The sequence below is a fragment of the Phoca vitulina genome, unplaced genomic scaffold, assembly GCF_004348235.1.
Source record: "Phoca vitulina isolate PV1807 unplaced genomic scaffold, GSC_HSeal_1.0 scaffold5, whole genome shotgun sequence".
Lineage (NCBI taxonomy): Eukaryota > Metazoa > Chordata > Mammalia > Carnivora > Phocidae > Phoca > Phoca vitulina.
Window position 1 is genome coordinate 76,266,338 of NW_022589708.1, and position 21,789 is coordinate 76,288,126.

Genomic DNA, 21,789 nt, shown 5'->3' on the forward strand with positions numbered 1-21,789 from the left:
TTGCCTGGCTGAGGTCATCAATTAATGACTTAAGTCCAGTGGACTTTTGTTGTTGCCTTTATCTGATCTCTCTGAAGTTTAGATTCTGTTGCTCATGCCCTTTCTGAATGCCTTGGCTTTTATGGCACCATTCTTTTTTGGTGTCCTTATGCTTCTTTGCCTGCTTCCCAGAATTATTTGTGAATTCCTATTCCTGAGTTTATCCCCGAATGTGGGCTAGTGTAGGAGCTCTCACTCTCCTCTTCCATTTCACTTTCACTTTCTTTGACTATCCCCACCCAGCCCAGGCACCCACCGCCATGCCTGTGGAAGGACCGCCCCATCTTCCGTTGCCACCCCAGTGTTAAGAGGGGCAGTGTGGTGTAGTGGTTGCGTGCCTGGGACTTTGTAGTCATGCAGATCTGGGCTCACGCCCGACTCCTCCATTGTGTGACTCTGGACAAATTAGCCAGCCTCTCTGAGCCTGTGTTTCCCAATCAGTAACAAGGTAATACAGTAACATCCTTCTGTGAGAGTCTGTTTGAGGCCCTCAAGATTCAATGATATCCAGTGCAAGATTGCTTTATTACAAGGTTAAAGAAATGAGAGTAAGGGTTGAGTCAAGGATGGCAGGCAGTCACAACTTTCTAATTGAGTTTTATCCAGTTTTGCAGTATTGCAGCAGGGCAGGTTATCGAAAAGCGATGTTGTGGTGTTACTCACAGTGGTCGTTACTTTGTTGATCCCATGATGCATACGTAATATGTACGGTTCAACACGGTACAGGGTGCATAAGACACTGACGAAATGGCCGCTAATATCATTTTGCACTTGGAGTACTGTAAGTGTCTCGAAATCAACATTCTTGTGACTTGAGTCCTCGTCCTCTCCTTAAATCTGTTTCTCCTGCTTCCTGCTCTCTGGGTTAGGCTCTCTCTTCCCGTGCTGCCTCCGTCGTAGCGTGGGTCCCTCCTCACAGATTCGCTCGCTCCAGTGCTCGCTCTTCACCCTGCTCGGCATTCTCAGCGGACACTGATTCTTTCAGGTCAGCCCTGGTGGTGTTCCTGTGGGCGACAGGGCTTTCTGTGATTGTGAACTCACCATGTCGTTGGCTTTGGTTCATTCAGTGTCCCCCTCCTGTTCTCGCCATCCCAAGCACTTGTAGATTGATAAACGTACCACTCCATCCACCTCATGAGAGCAGAGACACTTGTCACCACCAAGTAGCACGGGAACTGCTTCAAGGTGGGTGCGTGGTAATTGTTTTTACCTGAATGAAAGTTTTCTCATATCTGTATTTTTATACGTGGTGTTCCTTTTGCTTAGAACACTCTCTCCATCCTCCACTTTGCCCCTCTGACTTGTAGTCATCCTTTACGCTTCAGCCCACACGTGTCCTCCCAAGAGGTTGCCTTTCACATGGGCTGCCCCATGCCCACCCCTGCCCTGCACCTCTGAGGTGGATGCCTCTGCTCTGCTCAGGGAGCTCAGTACGTAGTCCATTCAGTCCTCTCTGCCTTATCATGGTCATAATTTTACTCTGCTAGACTGTAAAATCCTTGAGAGCAGGGACCATCTCTTATTTTGTTCTTGTATTTCCATGCCTGCTTGGCAAGTCTGGTTGGACATGTTCATGCTTCCACATGCTGGGCTGGGGATGGTTTTGTGGGGGACAGGGGCACAAAGATGGAAAGGCAAATAAATCCCTGGGATTGCGCCTGTGATTTACTGTTAACTTTTCAGATGAGTATCTTCTGTCCTCTTACTTGCTGTCCATAATTGTGAGATAATCGAGTGTATATTGTCCTCTTCCTTTGAGTTATTTGACGGTTAAGTTACTTGAGTAAATGCTAAGACTATCAGAATTTGGGGAATAGTTAGAAGAGAGGGTACATGGGTTTTGGAAGAAATAATTAGAAAAAGCAGTTAAATCAGGCAACGGTAGGAGTGTCTGATAGGTTAGCACCAAGATCCTATTTATATTTGAAATATTTTTAATATTTACTTATTACATATGGCCTCACGCCTTGCTCTGTTTCATGACCAAAGACTCCCAGTAAACATTTTTCTGAATGTCCCCTATATACCAGGCATTGTGCTAGGTGGAGATAATGTGAAGGATAAAAGTGAAGGAGCTCACGGTCCAGTGGGGACAGCAATGTAAATAATACTGCCACTTAGTGGGATGCATCCTGTGTCAAATACTGAGAATAGAGTCAGTATGGGGGGGGGCAGGTTGGGGAGACCTCACAGAGGAGCTGGCGTGTTCTGTCTGCGACCTTCTGGGGAAAGACCGCAAACATCATGGCTGGAGGGACGGCGCATTCACCTGTCCACGTTGACACTGCTTTGTGATGATTTACAGTATTCATTGCAGAGACAATCTCATGGGTGTATGTAGAAATCTTCAGAAGAAGTAGCAATTTCAGGTGCCAACCTCGGGTATATAGATGGGCAATATTCCAAAGATTTTGGTGCAAGATTTGTGCCATGAGGATGTTCTGGGTTACTCCTTTCACAGCCACCTGTTGGACAGAAGGGCCCTGTCTTAGGAAGTCTCCCAGCCGCACCCTCACCCTCCTTCAGGTGGCCATTATGTCTCACCTGGAATACGGGAATCATCTTGACAGTCTTCCCACATCCGTCCTTGCCTCTCTAGTTAACACAGCAACAGTACTGCTATGATTATCTTTCTAAATTTTTTCCCAGTTCTTATCTGAAGATCTTTCAAAGGCTTCCCCTTTTTGCTTGGAACAAAGGCCAAAATTCTTAACATTTCTTATGAGGCTCTTCATTATGTGGCTCCATTTCTGGGTGTTAGGAAGATGCCTGGAATCCAGTACATGGAAAGGATATATCAGTATTTGCTATTATTGTGATTATTATTAATAATCTCTTTTATTGTCTCCCTTGATCCTTCTCATATTTGGGAGATGGCCTGTTCTTTTCCTCCCTTAGGTGTGGTGTACATGGTTTCCTTTGCCCCCCAACTCGCTCTCGTGCCCCTTCATGGCCCATGTGTCCTCATGGCACACGGAGCTCCCCGTAGCACTTGTGCCCCACCCGTGTACCTGTTTCATCATTTGTAATAATTTATCTAACACCCACCTTCCCCATTAGACTATAAGACATGGTCTGAGGTCATGTCTCTTGTTTATTTCTCTGTCTCTAGTCCTCAGTCGATATTGACTGACAGAATGCCTCTAAAGTAATTGGAAGGATGTTCAGATTAGAAGAGCTTAAATTCCTTTGGTAAAGGGGTGCCTGGGTGGCTCAGTCGTTAAGCATCTGCCTTAGGCTCAGGTCATGATCCCAGGGTCCTGGGATCGAGCCCCACATCGGGCTCCTTGCTCTGCGGGAAGCCTGCTTCTCCCTCTCCCACTCCCCCTGCTTGTGTTCCCTCTCTCACTGTATCTGTCTCTGTCAAATGAATAAATAAAATCTTTAAAAAAAAAAAAAAATTCCTTTGGTAAGAGCGTGGGCTCTGTGTTAGCTGCTAAGTGTAGCCTAAGGTACCCAAATATACAAACATCGCACAGAGCTGTGGAGGTGTACTTGAGCAAAGAAATGGCTTGCTTCAGGCAGAGGAGGGGTTAGATGGCCATGGAGGATTCTTTGATGTTTGAAATTATTGGTGGTTACCATAAGCAAGCAGTGGAAATATATGAGAAAACCTCCCTTTCTTTATCAGAGTCCGAATTATACTTACTTTATGGAGATACTCCAAAAATTGTGTACTTACTTTGTAGATATACTCCAATTTATTGAGTGATTTACTCTGTAAATTAGATGTCTTCCCTTTCTTAATTCTTTTTTTTTTTTTTTAAGAGGCAGGGGGGAAGGGTGGAAGGAGGGGAGAGAGAGAATCTCAAGCAGGCTCCACACTCAGCATGGGGCCCGACGCGGGGCTCAATCTCATGACCCCTGAAATCATGACCTGAGCTGAAATCAAGAGTCAGATGCTTAACCGACTGAGCCACCCAGGCGCCCTTCCCTTTCTTAATTCTTATCTGGAATATCTGAATATCACGTGATAATCATCTGTACAAAAAGCGCATTGGGAACTTACCAAATGACTTTATTTATGCTGTTGAAATGTAATTTATACATACAAAATTCATATTCCTTTCTTCTTTGCTTTCTTTCTGAACTAAGATTTCCCACCCAGTATGTAGTTTAGATTTAGTTTGCATTGAAATACATTTTTAAATCTTAAATGTATATTCTGCTATATTTGGAGTTTTGTTTATGGCTTTTTTTTTACATAATGATGTGTAAGATTCCATAGACAGTGCTATCTTAAGATGTAGAATAATTATTGTAGCCATCATGTGAAATTGTGACAATTCTGGCTTTTTCTAAGATCGGATTTAATTATATTCTAGCACAACAACTTCTCTGGGGATATTCAGGTATGGTAACTGACTAAATGTTGTGTTTATTTGTAGCCTGATGTTTTTGTTCATTTGATTCTTTGAATCTTGTTTTTTCATTTACTGAAGTAGCTAGAGATTAATGTTAACTTTTTTTTTTTTTTTTTCTGGTGCTGATAACTATTAAAGGAGAGAGGAAACTATACCAATATAGGCATATAGGTGGTTGTCGTACATACCACAATAAAACCATATTTAAATGATTTGAAAACATTTCATAGAACATTTGGTCTCAAAGAATTCTGCTGAAATTTGTATTTTAAACTGCGGTTTTTAGTGGGAAAGTGTGAATGAATGCACCTCTCTTATATGATACACACAAATGCTGAGATTAGAAAGTGTAGAGGGGACCCTGTTCTGGGATCCGTGACCATGAAGGGAGGAGGCTTTCTGGTAGCCCCAGTGGCGTCTGGCTTACCGTGGTGCAGCTGGGAATGGCAGAGCGACCCTCTGCTTGGCACACCGAGGAAAGTAAAGTGGCTAACACAGCTTTCACTCAGAACAATCGGCTCATTGTTCTTACTGTGCCTACAGTGTCGTTTTATTGACTTCTTTTAAAAATAAAAATATTTTGACTCAGCTGGTATTATTTCCCCTAGTTCATGTTTCACTTGGAAAACAAGAGGATGCAAGATTTGCTTTACAGGAATTGTTTTTATGGTAAATATTATTTTTGGAGTTGGTCAGTTCTTTGAAGTAAGCTGTACCCATACTCAAATTAATTGAGAACCCAAGTCATTGTTATATTGATGATTCCTATTAATATTAAATTTGGTTTCTAGCTTGTAAGTGGCTTGTCATCCACAGCTATTTTTACTATATATTTTTAAACCTTAATATATCCTATATTTTTAAGGTGTATAATCAAAGAGGAAAACAAAATGGTGGTAGGAGTAGGCTGCATACTTATCATATGCCCTGGGGACACTCTGGGTAAAGGCAGTGACCTCTCCCATTGTCTCGTGGCATCTCCTTTTCTAGATGAACACTAGGGACACTAGGAAGGCAGAATGCCAATGTGGACTTCTTGAGAAGAAATTTGGCCACCAGTGGATTTTTGAACCACATTGGCAGGCTCCACGTTAGAGTGGAAGTTTCCGCTGGACCCCCACAGCGCTCGTGGTGCTGCCGCTAGACCTGCCCAGTGCCAGATGGAGTGCTTGGCGGGTAGACACGCACTTTCCTTTCCTTCCTTGGTTCCTTTCTCTTCCCATCTTTCTGTTTCTTGGAAGATTTGACTCATCTGTAGCTTACCACTCAATGGACTTCCACTCTGTCACATGTGTATTTACAAAGAGATTTGGCTAGCTCTACACAGTGGAGTGTAGTTAGAACTCATCATCCATCAAAGCTGCCACTGCCCCTTTCTGTACAAGAAAAGTGTAAAGAGCTGTTGCTGTGCTGATGGCCTTTGATGCCCAGGGTAGGCCGGCTGCGACTCCGAAGGAGTCTGGTCAAGTGTGGTGAGCTCCCAGTCGACAAACGCGTTCGGGGCTGAGATTTCTTGGCTAAGTAAACGTTGAAGTAGTCTATAATATCCTGTTTTCATCTGGGTCAGAAATCTCTCTCAAGGGTAGGACTGAACATAAACATGCGAATAAATATAAACAAAAAACATAGTGCAGTTTTTAAAGAGTGATTCAGTGTGTTGATGTTTTTTATTTTGAACAGATCGATAGTAAAGCAAAAACTACTCTTAGAAGAGTTATTTCTGAAATAAGCATGTCTAATCATACTTTAGATAAAACATTTCTGTCTCCAGGAACACTTTCAGTACTGTCAAGTTGACCTCTTTTGACAGTGCTGATGATTTTCGAGGCTAGGGCAACAAAAACACAGTCATTTATTAAAATGCTATAAAAATTATTTTGCCGATACTGTTGGAGGTGCTTTACCATTTCAATGGCTTTCTAACCTAAGATGTGAAGACTTTTCTGTGTTAACATTTCTACTTTAGGGTGAAAAGCTAAAGGCTTAAATACAAACTAAATAGAAATCAGGACTTCAGATTGAATCCCTCTGGGTACCTAGAATTGTGTCTTAACTTCATTTTCTCTCTCCTTTAGTTTCCCTTATGTTTTTTCAGTTAAGCATGACTGGTGTGTTAGTTGCATGTTATATGTATTGTGGGTGTTTTCTCGGTTTTTTATTTATACATTAGTATTAGATATTTTTCCTGAAGGTGGGTATAGTTTTATAAATTGCTAGTTTCACATGAGGATACTAGACAGCATTATCTACAAAATGCACGTCATGTGGCAATTATTAACGTAGAGCACAGTGTGGTGCACATTTAATGTTTTGTTTTCATAGTGTTCTGAATTTTAATTTCTAACTCTTTTTTGTATCTTTGGTATTATATCCTTGCCTTACTTACGATTTGGATATTCTACTAATTCAATTCAGTCAGCTTTTTTTTTTTAGAACATTGTTGTTAAAACTTAATTATAAAAAATTATATTTTAATGGGACTCATAGGTAAAGGAGACTATAGTAGTCAGACTACTGACAAGATTTTATGATTTCTTAAATACTACTTGATTTACCCTAAATCACACATGTAGAAACTGAAGATATTCAGAATTTGGGTATTGACATCTTCCAGAAGTTGCAAAATTGTGCCCTTGCTTAAATTTCTGTGGCAGTAATTTTAAAATGTCTTATTGTAGCATGAAAGAAAATTTTCTTGGTAGAAGGTAAAGTCATCTTCCCGACGTGTAAGACTGTGAAATAAGGGTGTCCTTTCTTGGTTAAAAATTAGTTATGTACCAAAGTTTCAAAGGCTTGAGGCCCTCTTTTATAATTTTTTCTAATTAGCCTTTTAAGAGTCTAGAAATTGTATGTACATAGGAAGAAAATTGTTAGTTTTCCATAAGATCAAATTTGATATGCTTTTTATTTCTCCCCATGAGCTAACACATACCTATAGGTATATAGTGTTCTTGAAAAATCTTTCCCTATTGGTATTTTAAATACTCTGAAACACAAAATGCACTTAGAAATAATGTTATTTTCTGGACTAGTGGTTAAAAATCTTTTTCCCTAGACAAAATCTTACTAGTCTCCTCACTTATAAAACATCTAGAAGTAGAGTTGCTTGGTGGGGGACAAGCCCCACTTCCACAGCAGTGCCCACCTGCTCCCATCCCTTGTCCCTGAGGCATTTCTGCAAAATCCCAGGGCTCTGAAGAGTATAATAAGTAATAAGTAGCTAGGTAAAAGCTTCTTTGGAAAAGCTGTGAATATCGTCCCTACTTGGGCATGTAAATGGAGCAGTCTTGGGACCAGAACTTCATCCCCATCCTTTTTCCAGAGAGAAATCAGGTCCCAGAAAGATTAAGTGACACCTACCTTACACATCTAGTTTTAGTGAGTGGAAGGAAAGTCTGTAAGTCCCCTCGCTGCCTCAGCTTCAGAGAGTGTTGGTCATCTGAGACAGGGACTTCAGTCTCATGCCCCTCTCTTCATCCTGTGCAGCCATGTTCCCATCCTGGAAACACGAAGGAAGGAAATTCATACTGGGTTTGCTTACAAATTGCTTACCCTTAAATAGAATGGTACTTAGTTAAGCTTTAGCCACATTTTCTTTGATGTTTTTATTTGTGGACAGATAACCACTAAAAATCACTTTCCATGTTGATTCCATTTGTAAAACATCATAGGATAATTTTTAAAATACACCCAAATGCATTTTAAATATTTATTTAAAATAAGCACTTTCCAAAGAGAATTATTTCTCCCTTAAGTCAGTGTAAATATAAGTGTATCTGTAGATTCTCTGTCGTTACATAAAAATTATTTTAGCCCAGGTATGCTGAATGTTTGCATTTTTACAGTGTATTTAAATCTTCTAAAAATGGCTTTGTTGTACTATGTAATCTGCAAGAATAGAAAGCTCAGTAAGTTACAGTAGAGTGTTACATGTATTTATAACATTTCTGTATATGATTTACAGGAAGACCATGTACTCAGCTGCAGCTTCTAAATCCAGAACGATTTGCACGTCTTATCAAAGAAGTAATGAATACCTTCTGGCCTGGCAGAGAGTTGATTGTTCAGTGGTACCCATTTGATGAAGACAAAAATCACCCATCTGTTTCATGGCTTAAAATGGTTTGGAAGAATCTCTATATACATTTTTCAGAGGATTTGACTCTATTTGATGAGATGCCACTTCTCCCCAGAACTACACTAGGCGAAGGTCAGACGTGTGTGGAACTCGTTAGACTCAGGATTCCATCATTAGTCATTTTAGATGATGAATCTGAAGCACAGCTTCCTGAATTTTTAGCAGACATTGTACAAAAACTTGGAGGGATTGTCCTTAAAAAATTAGATGCCTCCATACAGCATCCACTTATTAAAAAATACATTCACTCACCATTACCGAGTGCTGTTCTGCAGATAATGGAGAAGTTGCCGTTGCCAAAATTGTGTAATCAGATAGCTTCGCTACTTCCCCCACACAAAGAGGCCCTAAGGAAGTTTTTAGCTGGTCTAACTGATAGCAGTGAAAAAGAGAAAAGAATAATTCAGGAATTGCCGATATTCAAGCGAATTAACCATTTATCTGATCAGGGAATTTCCTCTTACACAAAACTAAAAGGCTGTAAGGTCTTGCACCATACTGCCAAACTTCCTCCAGATCTCCGACTCTCTGTTTCAGTAATAGACAGCAGCGACGAAGCTACCATTCGCTTGGCAAACATGTTGAAAATAGAGAAGTTAAAGACCACTAATTGCCTAAAGCTCATTTTAAAAGATATTGAAAATGCATTTTATTCACACGATGAGGTAACACACCTTATGTTATGGACCCTTGAGAATCTGTCCTCTCTGAAAAATGAGAATCCAAATGTGCTTGACTGGTTAATGCCATTAAAATTCATTCAGATTTCACAGGAACGGATGGTGTCGGCCAGTGAACTCTTTGATCCTGATATAGAAGTACTAAAGGATCTCTTTCACAGTGAAGAAGAAACTTGCTTCCCACCTTCAGTTTTTACCTCACCAGATATTCTTCACTCTTTAAGACAGATTGGTCTAAAAAACGAAGCCAGTCTCCAAGAGAATGATGTTGTGCAAGTAGCAAAAAAAATTGAAGCCTTACAGGTCAGTTCTTGTCCAAATCAGGATGTTCTTCTAAAGAAAGCCAGAACACTCTTACTGGTTTTAAACAAGAATCATACACTGTTAGAGTCGTCTGAAGGAAAGATGACCCTGAAGAAAATAAAATGGGTTCCAGTTTGCAAGGAAAGGCCACCAAACTATCCAGGCTCTTTAATCTGGAAGGGAGACATCTGTAACCTTTGTGCCCCGCCAGATATGTGTGATGGAGCCCATGCGATTCTGGTTGGCTCGTCACTTCCCCTTGTTGAGAGTGTCCATATTAACTTGGAGAGAGCTTTAGGGATCTTCACCAAACCTAGCATCAGTGCTGTCTTAAAACACTTTAAAATTGTTGTTGATTGGTATACTTCGAAAACCTTTAGTGATGAAGACTACTATCAGTTTCAACACATTTTGCTTGAAATTTATGGATTCATGCATGATCATTTAAATGAAGGGAAGGATGCTTTCAGAGCCTTAAAATTTCCATGGGTTTGGACTGGCAAAAAATTTTGTTCCCTTGCCCAAGCTGTGATAAAACCATTCCATGATCTTGACCTTCAGCCTTATTTGCACAGTGTGCCTAAAACCATGGCAAAATTCCACCAACTCTTTAAGGTCTGTGGTTCGATAGAGGAGTTGACATCAGATCATATTTCCATGGTCATTCAGAAGGTGTATCTCAAAAGTGACCAAGATCTCAGTGATCAAGAAAGCAAACAAAATCTTCATCTTATGTTGAATATCATCAGATGGCTTTACAGCAATCAGATTCCAGCAAGCCCCAACACACCGGTTCCCATACATCATAGCAAAAATCCTTCTAAACTTATCATGAAGCCAATTCATGAATGCTGTTATTGTGACATCAAAGTTGATGACCTCAATGACTTACTGGAAGATTCGGTGGAACCAATCATTCTGGTGCATGAGGACATACCTATGAAAACTGCAGAATGGCTGAAAGTACCTTGCCTTAGCACAAGACTGATTAATCCTGAAAACATGGGATTTGAGCAGTCAGGGCAGAGGGAGCCACTTACTGTAAGAATTAAAAATATTCTGGAAGAATACCCTTCAGTGTCAGACATTTTTAAAGAACTACTTCAAAATGCTGACGATGCAAATGCAACAGAATGCAGTTTCATGATTGATATGCGAAGAAATATGGACATTCGAGAGAATCTGCTGGACCCAGGCATGGCGGCTTGCCACGGACCCGCTCTGTGGTCATTCAATAATTCTCAGTTCTCAGATTCAGATTTTGTGAACATCACTAGGCTAGGAGAATCTTTGAAGAGGGAAGAGGTTGACAAAGTTGGAAAATTTGGTCTTGGATTTAATTCCGTGTACCATATCACTGACATTCCCATCATCATGAGTCGAGAATTCATGATAATGTTCGATCCAAACATAAACCACATCAGTAAACACATTAAAGACAAATCTAATCCCGGGATCAAAATTAATTGGAGTAAACAACAGAAAAGACTGAGGAAATTTCCTAATCAGTTCAAACCATTTATAGATGTTTTTGGCTGTCAGTTACCTTTGACTGTAGAAGCACCTTACAGCTACAGCGGAACTCTTTTCCGACTGTCCTTTAGAACTCAACAGGAAGCGAAAGTGAGTGAAGTTAGTAGTACCTGCTACAATACAGCAGATATTTATTCTCTTGTGGATGAATTTAGTCTCTGTGGACACCGGCTTATCATTTTCACTCAGAGTGTGAACTCAATGTACTTGAAATACTTGAAAATTGAGGAAACCAATCCCAACTTGGCACAAGACACGGTAGTAATTAAAAAAAAACCCTGCTCTTCCAAAGCATTGAGTGCACCTGTCTTAAGTGTTTTAAAAGAAGCTGCTAGGCTCATGAAGACTTGCACCAGCAGTAATAAAAAGCTTCCTGCCGATGCACCAAAGTCATCTTGCATTCTTCAGATCACAGTTGAAGAATTTCACCACGTGTTCAGAAGGATTGCTGATTTACAGTCGCCACTTTTCAGAGGTCCGGATGATGACCTAACTGCTCTCTTTGAAATGGCTAAGTCTGGCCAATTGAAAAAGCCATCAGATGAGCTGCCACAAAAAACAGTAGAGTATACCACGTGGCTTATATGCACCTGCATGGATACAGGAGAGGCTCTCAAGTTTTCCCTGAATGAAAGTGGACGAAGACTAGGGCTGGTTCCTTGTGGGGCAGTGGGAGTTCTGCTGTCTGAAATCCAGGACCGGAAGTGGGCTGTGAAACCACATGTTGGAGAAGTATTTTGCTATTTACCCTTACGAATCAAAACAGGATTGCCAGTTCACATCAATGGGTGTTTTGCTGTTACTTCAAATAGAAAAGAAATCTGGAAGACGGACACAAAAGGACGATGGAATACCACCTTCATGAGGCACGTTATTGTGAAAGCTTACTTGGAGGCGCTCAGTGTCCTGCGTGACTTGGCCACTAATGGGGAGCTAATGGATTATACTTACTACTCGGTGTGGCCTGATCCTGAATTAGTTCATGATGATTTTTCTGTAATTTGCCAAGGATTTTATGAAGATATAGCTCATGGAAAAGGGAAAGAATTGACCAGAGTCTTCTCTGATGGATCCACGTGGGTTTCCATGAAGAATGTGAGATTTCTAGATGACTCTATACTTAAAAGAAAAGATGTTGGTCCAGCAGCCTTCAAGATATTTTTGAAATACCTCAAGAAGACTGGGTCAAAAAACCTTTGTGCTGTTGAACTTCCTTCTTCAGTAAAATCAGGGTTTGAAGAAGCTGGCTGCAAACAGATACTGCTTGAAAATACATTTTCAGAGAAGCAGTTTTTTTCAGAAGTGTTTTTCCCCAATATTCAAGAAATTGAAGCAGAACTCAGAGATCCTTTAATGAATTTTGTTCTAAATGAAAAAATTGATGAATTCTCAGGAATTCTTCGTGTTACTCCCTGTATTCCTTGCTCTTTAGAGGGGCATCCTTTGGTTTTACCATCAAGGTTAATCCACCCTGAAGGACGAGTTGCAAAGTTATTTGATACTAAAGATGGACGGTTTCCTTATGGTTCTACTCAGGATTATCTTAATCCTATTATTTTGATTAAGCTGGTTCAGTTAGGCATGGCAAAAGATGACATTTTATGGGATGACATGCTGGAACGGGCACAATCCGTGGCCGAAATTAATAAAAGTGATCATGCTGCTGCTTGTCTAAGAAGTAGTATCCTGTTAAGTCTCATCGATGAAAAACTAAAAATAAGGGATCCTAGAGCAAAGGATTTTGCCACAAAATATCAAACAATCCCCTTCCTTCCATTTCTAACAAAGCCAGCAGGATTTTCTTTGGACTGGAAAGGGAACAGTTTTAAGCCTGAAACTATGTTTGCAGCAACTGACCTTTACACAGCTGAGCATCAAGATATAGTTTGTCTCTTGCAACCAATTCTAAATGAAAACTCACATTCCTTCAGAGGTTGTGGTTCAGTGTCATTGGCTGTTAAGGAGTTTTTGGGGCTACTGAGGAAGCCAACAGTTGATCTGGTTGTGAACCAATTGAAAGAAGTTGCAAAATCAGTTGATGATGGAATTACATTATACCAGGAGAATATCACCAATGCCTGCTACAAATACCTTCATGACGCAATGATGCAAAATGAAATCATTAAATTATCAATTGTTGAAAAGTTAAAACCCTTCAGCTTCATCCTAGTTGAGAATGCATATGTTGACTCGGAGAAAGTTTCTTTTCATTTGAATTTTGAAGCTGCACCATACCTTTATCAGCTGCCTAATAAGTACAAAAATAATTTCCGTGAACTTTTTGAAAGCATGGGTGTGAGGCAGTCATTTACTGTTGAAGATTTTGCCCTTGTTTTGGAATCTATTGATCAAGAGAAAGGAACAAAGCAAATAACAGAAGAGAATTTTCAGCTTTGCCGGAGAATAATTAGTGAAGGAATATGGAGTCTCATCAGAGAAAAGAAACAAGAATTTTGTGAGAAAAATTATGGCAAGATATTACTGCCAGATACTAATCTTAAGCTTCTCCCTGCTAAATCATTATGCTACAACGATTGTCCCTGGATAAAAGTAAAGGACACCACCGTAAAATACTGTCATGCCGATATACCCAGGGAAGTAGCCGTAAAGCTAGGAGCAGTCCCAAAGCGACATAAAGCCTTAGAGCGGTATGCATCCAACATCTGTTTTACCACACTTGGCACGGAATTTGGGCAGAAAGAAAAATTGACCAGCAGAATTAAGAGTATCCTTAACGCCTATCCTTCAGAAAAGGAAATGTTGAAGGAACTTCTTCAAAATGCTGATGATGCAAAGGCCACAGAAATCTGTTTTGTGTTTGATCCTAGACAGCATCCAGTTGATAGAATATTTGATGATAAGTGGGCCCCACTGCAAGGTCCAGCACTCTGTGTGTATAACAACCAACCATTTACAGAAGATGATGTCAGAGGAATTCAGAATCTTGGAAAAGGCACCAAAGAAGGAAATCCTTGTAAAACTGGACAGTATGGGATAGGATTCAATTCTGTGTATCATATTACAGACTGTCCTTCTTTTATTTCTGGCAATGACATCCTGTGTATTTTTGATCCTCATGCCAGATATGCACCAGGAGCCACATCTGTTAGTCCCGGACGCATGTTCAGAGATTTGGACGCAGATTTTCGGACACAGTTCTCAGATGTGCTGGATCTTTATCTAGGAACTCACTTTAAATTGGATAATTGCACAATGTTTAGATTTCCTCTTCGTAATGCAGAAATGGCAAAGGTTTCAGAAATTTCTTCAGTTCCATCATCAGATAGAATGGTCCAGAATCTTTTGGACAAACTGCGGTCAGATGGGGCAGAACTTTTAATGTTTCTTAACCACATGGAAAAGATTTCTATTTGTGAAATAGATAAGGGTACTGGAGCTCTGAATGTGCTGTATTCTGTAAAGGGCAAAATCACTGATGGGGACAGATTGAAAAGGAAGCAATTTCATGCATCTGTCATCGATAGTGTTACTAAAAGAAGACAGCTCAAAGACATACCAGTTCAACAGATAACCTATACTATGGATACTGAAGACTCCGAAGGGAATCTTACTACATGGCTCATTTGTAATAGGTCAGGTTTTTCAAGTATGGAAAAAGTGTCAAAGAGTGTTATATCGGCTCACAAGAACCAAGATATCACTCTGTTCCCACGTGGCGGAGTGGCTGCCTGCATTACTCACAACTATAAAAAGCCCCACAGGGCCTTCTGTTTCTTGCCCCTCTCTTTGGAGACGGGATTACCATTTCATGTGAATGGCCATTTTGCTCTAGATTCAGCCAGGAGAAATCTGTGGCGGGACGATAATGGAGTTGGTGTTCGCAGTGACTGGAATAACAGTTTAATGACAGCATTAATAGCGCCTGCATACGTTGAATTACTAATCCAGCTGAAAAAGCGCTATTTCCCTGGTTCTGACCCAACATTATCAGTTTTACAGAGCACGCCTATTCATGTTGTAAAGGATACTTTAAAGAAGTTTTTATCATTTTTCCCAGTTAACAGGCTTGACCTACAACCAGATTTATATTGTCTAGTGAAAGCCCTTTACAGTTGCATTCATGAAGACATGAAACGTCTTCTCCCTGTTGTACGGGCTCCAAATATTGATGGCTCAGATTTACACTCTGCAGTTATAATTACTTGGATTAATATGTCTACTTCAAATAAAATCAGACCGTTTTTTGACAACTTACTGCAGGATGAATTACAACACCTTAAAAATGCAGATTATAACATCACAACCCGCAAGACCGTAGCAGAGAATGTCTACAGACTGAAACACCTACTTTTAGAAATTGGTTTCAACTTGGTTTATAACTGCGATGAAACTGCCAATCTATACCACTGTCTTATAGACGCGGATATTCCTGTCAGTTATGTCACTCCTGCTGATGTTAGGGCTTTTTTAATGACCTTTTCTTCTCCTGACACCAACTGCCACATTGGGAAGCTGCCTTGTCGCCTCCAGCAGACTAACCTAAAGCTTTTTCATAGTTTAAAACTTTTAGTGGACTATTGTTTTAAGGATGCAGAAGAAAATGAGATTGAAGTGGAGGGACTGCCCCTTCTCATTACACTGGACAGTGTTTTGCAAACTTTTGATGCGAAACGACCCAAGTTTCTGACAACATATCATGAGTTGATTCCATCCCGCAAAGACTTGTTCATGAATACGTTATATTTGAAATACAGTAGTATTTTATTGAACTGTAAGGTGGCAAAAGTGTTTGACATTTCCAGCTTTGCGGATTTGTTATCCTCTGTGCTGCCTCGTGAGTATAAGACCAAAAATTGTACAAAGTGGAAGGACAATTTTGCAAGTGAGTCTTGGCTTAAGAATGCATGGCATTTCATCAGCGAGTCTGTAAATGTGAAAGAAGATCAAGAAGAAACACAACCAACATTTGACATTGTTGTTGATACCCTAAAAGACTGGGCCTTGCTTCCCGGAATGAAGTTCACCGTTTCAGCCAACCAGCTTGTAGTTCCTGAAGGTGACGTTCTGCTTCCTTTGAGTCTCATGCACATTGCAGTTTTTCCAAATGCCCAAAGTGATAAAGTTTTTCATGCTCTCATGAAAGCTGGCTGTATTCAACTTGCCTTGAACAAAATCTGCTCCAAAGATAGTGCATTTGTTCCTCTGTTGTCATGTCACACAGCAAACATAGAGAGCCCCACAAGCATTTTAAGGGCTGTACATTACATGGTTCAGACTTCAACATTTAGAACTGAAAAATTAGTAGAAAATGACTTTGAAGCCCTTTTGATGTATTTCAACTGCAATTTGAGTCACTTGATGTCCCAAGATGACATAAAAATTTTGAAGTCTCTTCCATGCTACAAATCCATCAGTGGTCGCTATATGAGCATTGCAAAATTTGGAACATGCTATGTACTCACAAAAAGTATCCCTTCAGCTGAAGTGGAAAAATGGACACAATCATCGTCGTCTGCATTTCTTGAAGAAAAAATACACCTAAAAGAACTATATGAGGTGCTTGGCTGTGTGCCTGTAGATGATCTTGAGGTATACTTGAAACACCTTTTACCAAAAATTGAGAATCTCTCATATGATGCAAAATTAGAGCACTTGATCTATCTTAAGAATAGATTATCAAGTATTGAGGAACTGTCAGAAATCAAGGAACAACTTTTTGAAAAACTGGAAAGTTTATTGATAATCCATGATGCTAACAGTCGACTAAAGCAAGCAAAACATTTCTATGATAGAACGGTGAGAGTTTTTGAAGTTATGCTTCCCGAAAAATTGTTTATTCCTAAGGACTTCTTTAAAAAATTGGAACAACTTATAAAGCCCAAAAATCAAGCCACGTTTATGACCTCGTGGGTGGAATTCTTACGAAACATCGGACTGAAATACATACTTTCCCAGCAGCAGTTGTTGCAGTTTGCTAAGGAAATCAGTGTGAGAGCTAATACGGAAAACTGGTCTAAGGAAACATTGCAAAATACAGTTGATATCCTGCTCCATCATATATTCCAAGAACGAATGGATTTATTATCTGGAAATTTCCTGAAAGAACTTTCTTTAATACCATTCTTGTGTCCTGAGCGGGCCCCTGCCGAATTCATTAGGTTTCATCCTCAGTACCAAGAGGTCAATGGAACACTTCCTCTCATAAAGTTCAATGGAGCACAGGTAAACCCCAAATTTAAGCAGTGTGATGTGCTCCAGCTCCTTTGGACGTCCTGCCCTATTCTTCCAGAGAAAGCCACACCCTTGAGTATCAGAGAACAAGAAGGTAGTGAACTTGGTCCACAAGAACAGCTCGAACAAGTTTTAAGCATGCTTAATGTGAACCTGGATCCTCCTCTTGATAAGGTCATTAATAACTGCAGAAACATATGCAACATAACTACTTTGGATGAAGAGATGGTAAAAACTAGAGCAAAGGTCTTAAGGAGCATATATGAATTTCTCAGTGCAGAAAAAAGGGAGTTTCGGTTTCAACTGCGGGGGGTTGCTTTTGTGATGGTAGAAGATGGTTGGAAACTCCTGAAGCCCGAGGAGGTAGTGATAAATCTAGAATATGAATCTGATTTTAAACCTTACTTGTACAAGCTACCTTTAGAACTGGGCACATTTCACCAGTTGTTTAAACATCTAGGGACCGAAGATATTATTTCAACGAAGCAATATGTTGAAGTGTTGAGCCACATATTCAAAAATTCTGAAGGAAAACAGCTAGATCCTAATGAAATGCGCACAGTTAAGAGAGTAGTTTCTGGCTTGTTCAAGAGTCTGCAGAATGATTCAGTCAAGGTGAGAGGTGATCTGGAGAATGTACGAGACCTCGCACTTTACCTTCCAAGCCAGGATGGCAGACTGGTGAAGTCCAGCATCTTAGTGTTTGATGACGCACCGCATTACAAAAGTAGAATCCAGGGGAATATTGGTGTGCAGATGTTGGTTGACCTTAGCCAGTGCTACTTAGGGAAGGACCATGGCTTTCATACTAAATTGATAATGCTCTTTCCTCAAAAACTTAGACCCCGTTTACTGAGCAGTATACTTGAAGAGCAGTTAGATGAAGAGACTCCCAAAGTTTGTCAGTTTGGAGCGTTGTGTTCTCTTCAGGGCAGATTGCAGTTACTCTTGTCTTCTGAACAGTTCATCACGGGACTGATTAGAATTATGAAACATGAAAATGATAATGCTTTCCTGGCCAATGAAGAAAAAGCCATAAGACTTTGCAAAGCCCTAAGAGAAGGATTGAAAGTGTCCTGTTTTGAAAAGCTTCAAACAACATTAAGAGTTAAAGGTTTTAATCCTATTCCCCACAGTAGAAGTGAAACTTTTGCTTTTCTGAAGAGATTTGGTAATGCAGTCATTCTGCTATACATACAGCACTCAGACAGTAAGGACATTAACTTCTTGTTAGCATTGGCAATGACGCTGAAGTCGGCAACGGACAATTTGATTTCTGACACCTCATATTTAATTGCAATGCTAGGATGCAATGATATTTATAGGATCAGTGAGAAGCTTGACAGTTTAGGAGTAAAATATGACTCTTCAGAACCATCAAAACTTGAACTTCCAATGCCCGGCACCCCAATACCTGCTGAAATCCATTATACTCTGCTTATGGATCCAATGAATGTTTTTTACCCAGGAGAGTATGTTGGGTACCTTGTCGATGCCGAAGGTGGTGATATCTATGGATCGTACCAGCCAACATACACATACGCGATTATTGTACAAGAAGTTGAAAGAGAAGATGCTGATAATTCTAGTTTTCTGGGCAAGATATATCAGATTGATATTGGCTATAGTGAATATAAAATAGTTAGCTCTCTCGATCTGTATAAGTTTTCAAGGCCCGAGGAAAGCTCTCAGAGCAGAGACAGTGCCCCTTCTACACCCACCAGCCCCACTGAGTTCGTAGCCCCTGGTCTACGAAGCATCCCTCCTCTTTTCTCTGGTAGAGAGAGCCACAAGACCTCTTCTTCAAAACATCATTCCCCCAAAAAGCTCAAGGTGAATTCTTTACCAGAAATCTTAAAAGAAGTGACCTCAGTGGTGGAGCAAGCTTGGAAGCTTCCAGAATCTGAAAGAAAAAAGATTATTAGGCGGTTGTATTTGAAATGGCACCCCGACAAAAACCCAGAGAATCACGACATTGCTAATGAAGTGTTTAAACATTTGCAGAACGAAATCAACAGACTAGAGAAACAGGCTTTTCTAGATCAAAATGCAGACAGAGCCTCAAGGCGGACATTTTCAACCTCGGCATCCCGGTTTCAGTCAGACAAGTACTCATTTCAGAGATTTTATACTTCGTGGAATCAAGAAGCAACGAGCCATAAATCTGAAAGGCAACAACAAAATAAAGAAAAAAGCACACCTTCAGCTGGCCAGACTTACTCTCAGAGGTTCTTCGTTCCCCCCACTTTCAAGTCAGTTGGTAATCCAGTTGAAGCACGGAGATGGTTAAGACAAGCCAGAGCCAATTTTTCAGCTGCCAGGAATGACCTTCATAAAAATGCCAACGAGTGGGTGTGTTTTAAGTGTCACCTCTCTACCAAATTAGCTCTGATCGCCGCTGACTATGCCGTGAGAGGGAAGTCCGATAAGGATGTCAAGCCCACCGCACTTGCACAGAAAATAGAGGAGTACAGTCAGCAGCTTGAAGGACTGACAAATGATGTCCACACGTTGGAGGCTTATGGTGTGGACAGTTTAAAAACAAGATACCCTGATTTGCTTCCTTTCCCACAGATCCCAAATGACAGGTTCACTTCTGAGGTTGCTATGAGGGTGATGGAATGTACTGCCTGTATCATCATAAAACTTGAAAATTTTATACAACAAAAAGTGTGAAGGTATTTAAAAAAAAAAAAGCAGAGCTAGGGCTTGACTGTGTCATAGCTCAAATGTGAAGTGCTCTGCTTCCTTAGGCTTCGTTGCCAGTTCTTTAAGAATTGTGTAAAGCACATTGCAGATCGCTGGGAAGAACTTCGGGGCTGTTGTTAATGTGAAAATCAATGGAGGACCCTGCCTGAATCTGAAAGAGAACTATTTTGAAGATGGTGAGCTGCAGAATTGCTAGATGTATTTGAATGGCTAGGGTGGCACATTATTGAACTGCACTTTATGTAACCAAAGCTTAGCGGTTTGTTAGATAAGAGTCTGTGTATGTCTGTTATCAGGATGGAGTTACTTTTCTGTTTTTAACATGATGTTTTTGAAGGAGCTAATGAAACACTGGACATATCATTGGTTTAAACAAATAAGGGGAATTAAGTCTTTGGCGTTGATCACTTCTTTAATTGGATCCTCTTTTGGATGCATTATTATCAGCTGGATCTGATTATGAATTTGTTGCAATTTTACATCTTAAATAGTACATTTATAAAATGGTACAGTATTTTAATCCTGAATATTACTTGATTAAGAGTATGCAGATAGTACTTCTTAGGGTGCACTGAGTGCACTTTACATCTTTATTTTAAATGGTTTTTTACACTTTATGTTTACAGGCTTCCTATTTCATGAAGGTAACATATGGAAAACTCAAAATGGTGGCAGTTCTTATCACCAGATGTTAATATTGCGTCCAAGAACTGCTTACCAAAACAACATTTATCAACGGTTAGAACATTTGCTTTCTGTTTGTACATATTTTCCACAAATATCATAATTTGTATAGCGTGATTGAACAGGATGCAATCTTTCGTTGTCTAAAAGGTGCTGCAGTTAAAAAAAAAAAATCTCTTCTTTCAACATGGCACTTAGTGGAGTTTTTTGGATTTTACTTTGAAAACATTAAAAAAAAAAAGTGTAAAATCATTGTGACAATATCCAGTAGCTTATAAAAGAGGAATTGTCAGCTTGCATTTTCCCCGTGAATGATTCAGAACTGACATTTGATTTTCATCCTGTTTGAGTGTCCTACTATACTGTACTTACTTCGGCATATTTCTTTTGCAGAATGTAAACGAAAGGTAATGATAATTAGTTTATATAAGTGTGCTGGCTGTAAATGATGCTGAATATAAATTTTATGCAATTAAGGGCTTATGGAACATATGAAAACTTTTTTACTTTTATGGTAATAAGGAATGTTTGTGCCTCGACTATTGTATTGCTTCTGGATGTGAAGCTATGTAATTATTTCTGCTATTATATTAAGTGCCATACTTTTAATAAAGCAAATGTACATATCAAATTATTGTAACTGGTATTTCCTGAAAATCAAACTTAGTATCTTCCTATATAACGTTTTGATATATGCATATAGGTGTATTTATTGGCAATATTTAGGATAGAATTTTTTATTATATTTTATATTGGAATTTTAGCACATTCTTTTTTTATGATTGAGTATAAAGTATTTGATATATACTGGGTTTATTAGGTGCTGATTTAGTTAAGAGTTTTATTTTCCCTTTTTGGGGAATAAGATTAGCTGATATATATGGTATGTATATATGTACACACACATACATACATACATATATGTATGCACACACACACATATATATATGTATTTAGATGTAGATACATTAAATATTATGGTTCTTCCATAGGTAGAGGCTGAATTGATATTTACCTTGCCTCAGGAGGGGGCTGCATGTCTGGGGCTAATTTACGCTTGAGCCCTAACAGAAAATGTTCATCTTTATACCTGAGGCACAGGTCTTCAAAACTAGGCAGACCAGGGCGAAGAGTTTTCTGGGGCTTA

The 21,789-nt window shown here is 39.7% G+C and overlaps 1 protein-coding gene across 7 annotated transcripts in view; it reads left to right on the plus strand.

The window, feature by feature from the left end:
• The window catches only part of SACS (sacsin molecular chaperone), a 96,760-nt gene extending 75,486 nt beyond the window's left edge, over positions 1-21,274 (plus strand). For 6 of the 7 annotated variants that reach the window (XM_032403343.1, XM_032403341.1, XM_032403345.1 and 3 more), the window contains 2 exons: positions 4,365-4,391; positions 8,368-21,274. In XM_032403343.1, coding sequence (XP_032259234.1) covers positions 4,365-4,391; positions 8,368-19,925 — 11,585 coding nt within the window. In that variant the 3' untranslated portion in view covers positions 19,926-21,274. The remainder of the gene's footprint in view (positions 1-4,364; positions 4,392-8,367) is intronic. The other variant, XM_032403347.1, reaches the window with a different exon arrangement.
• The last annotated feature ends 515 nt before the right edge of the window (positions 21,275-21,789 follow it).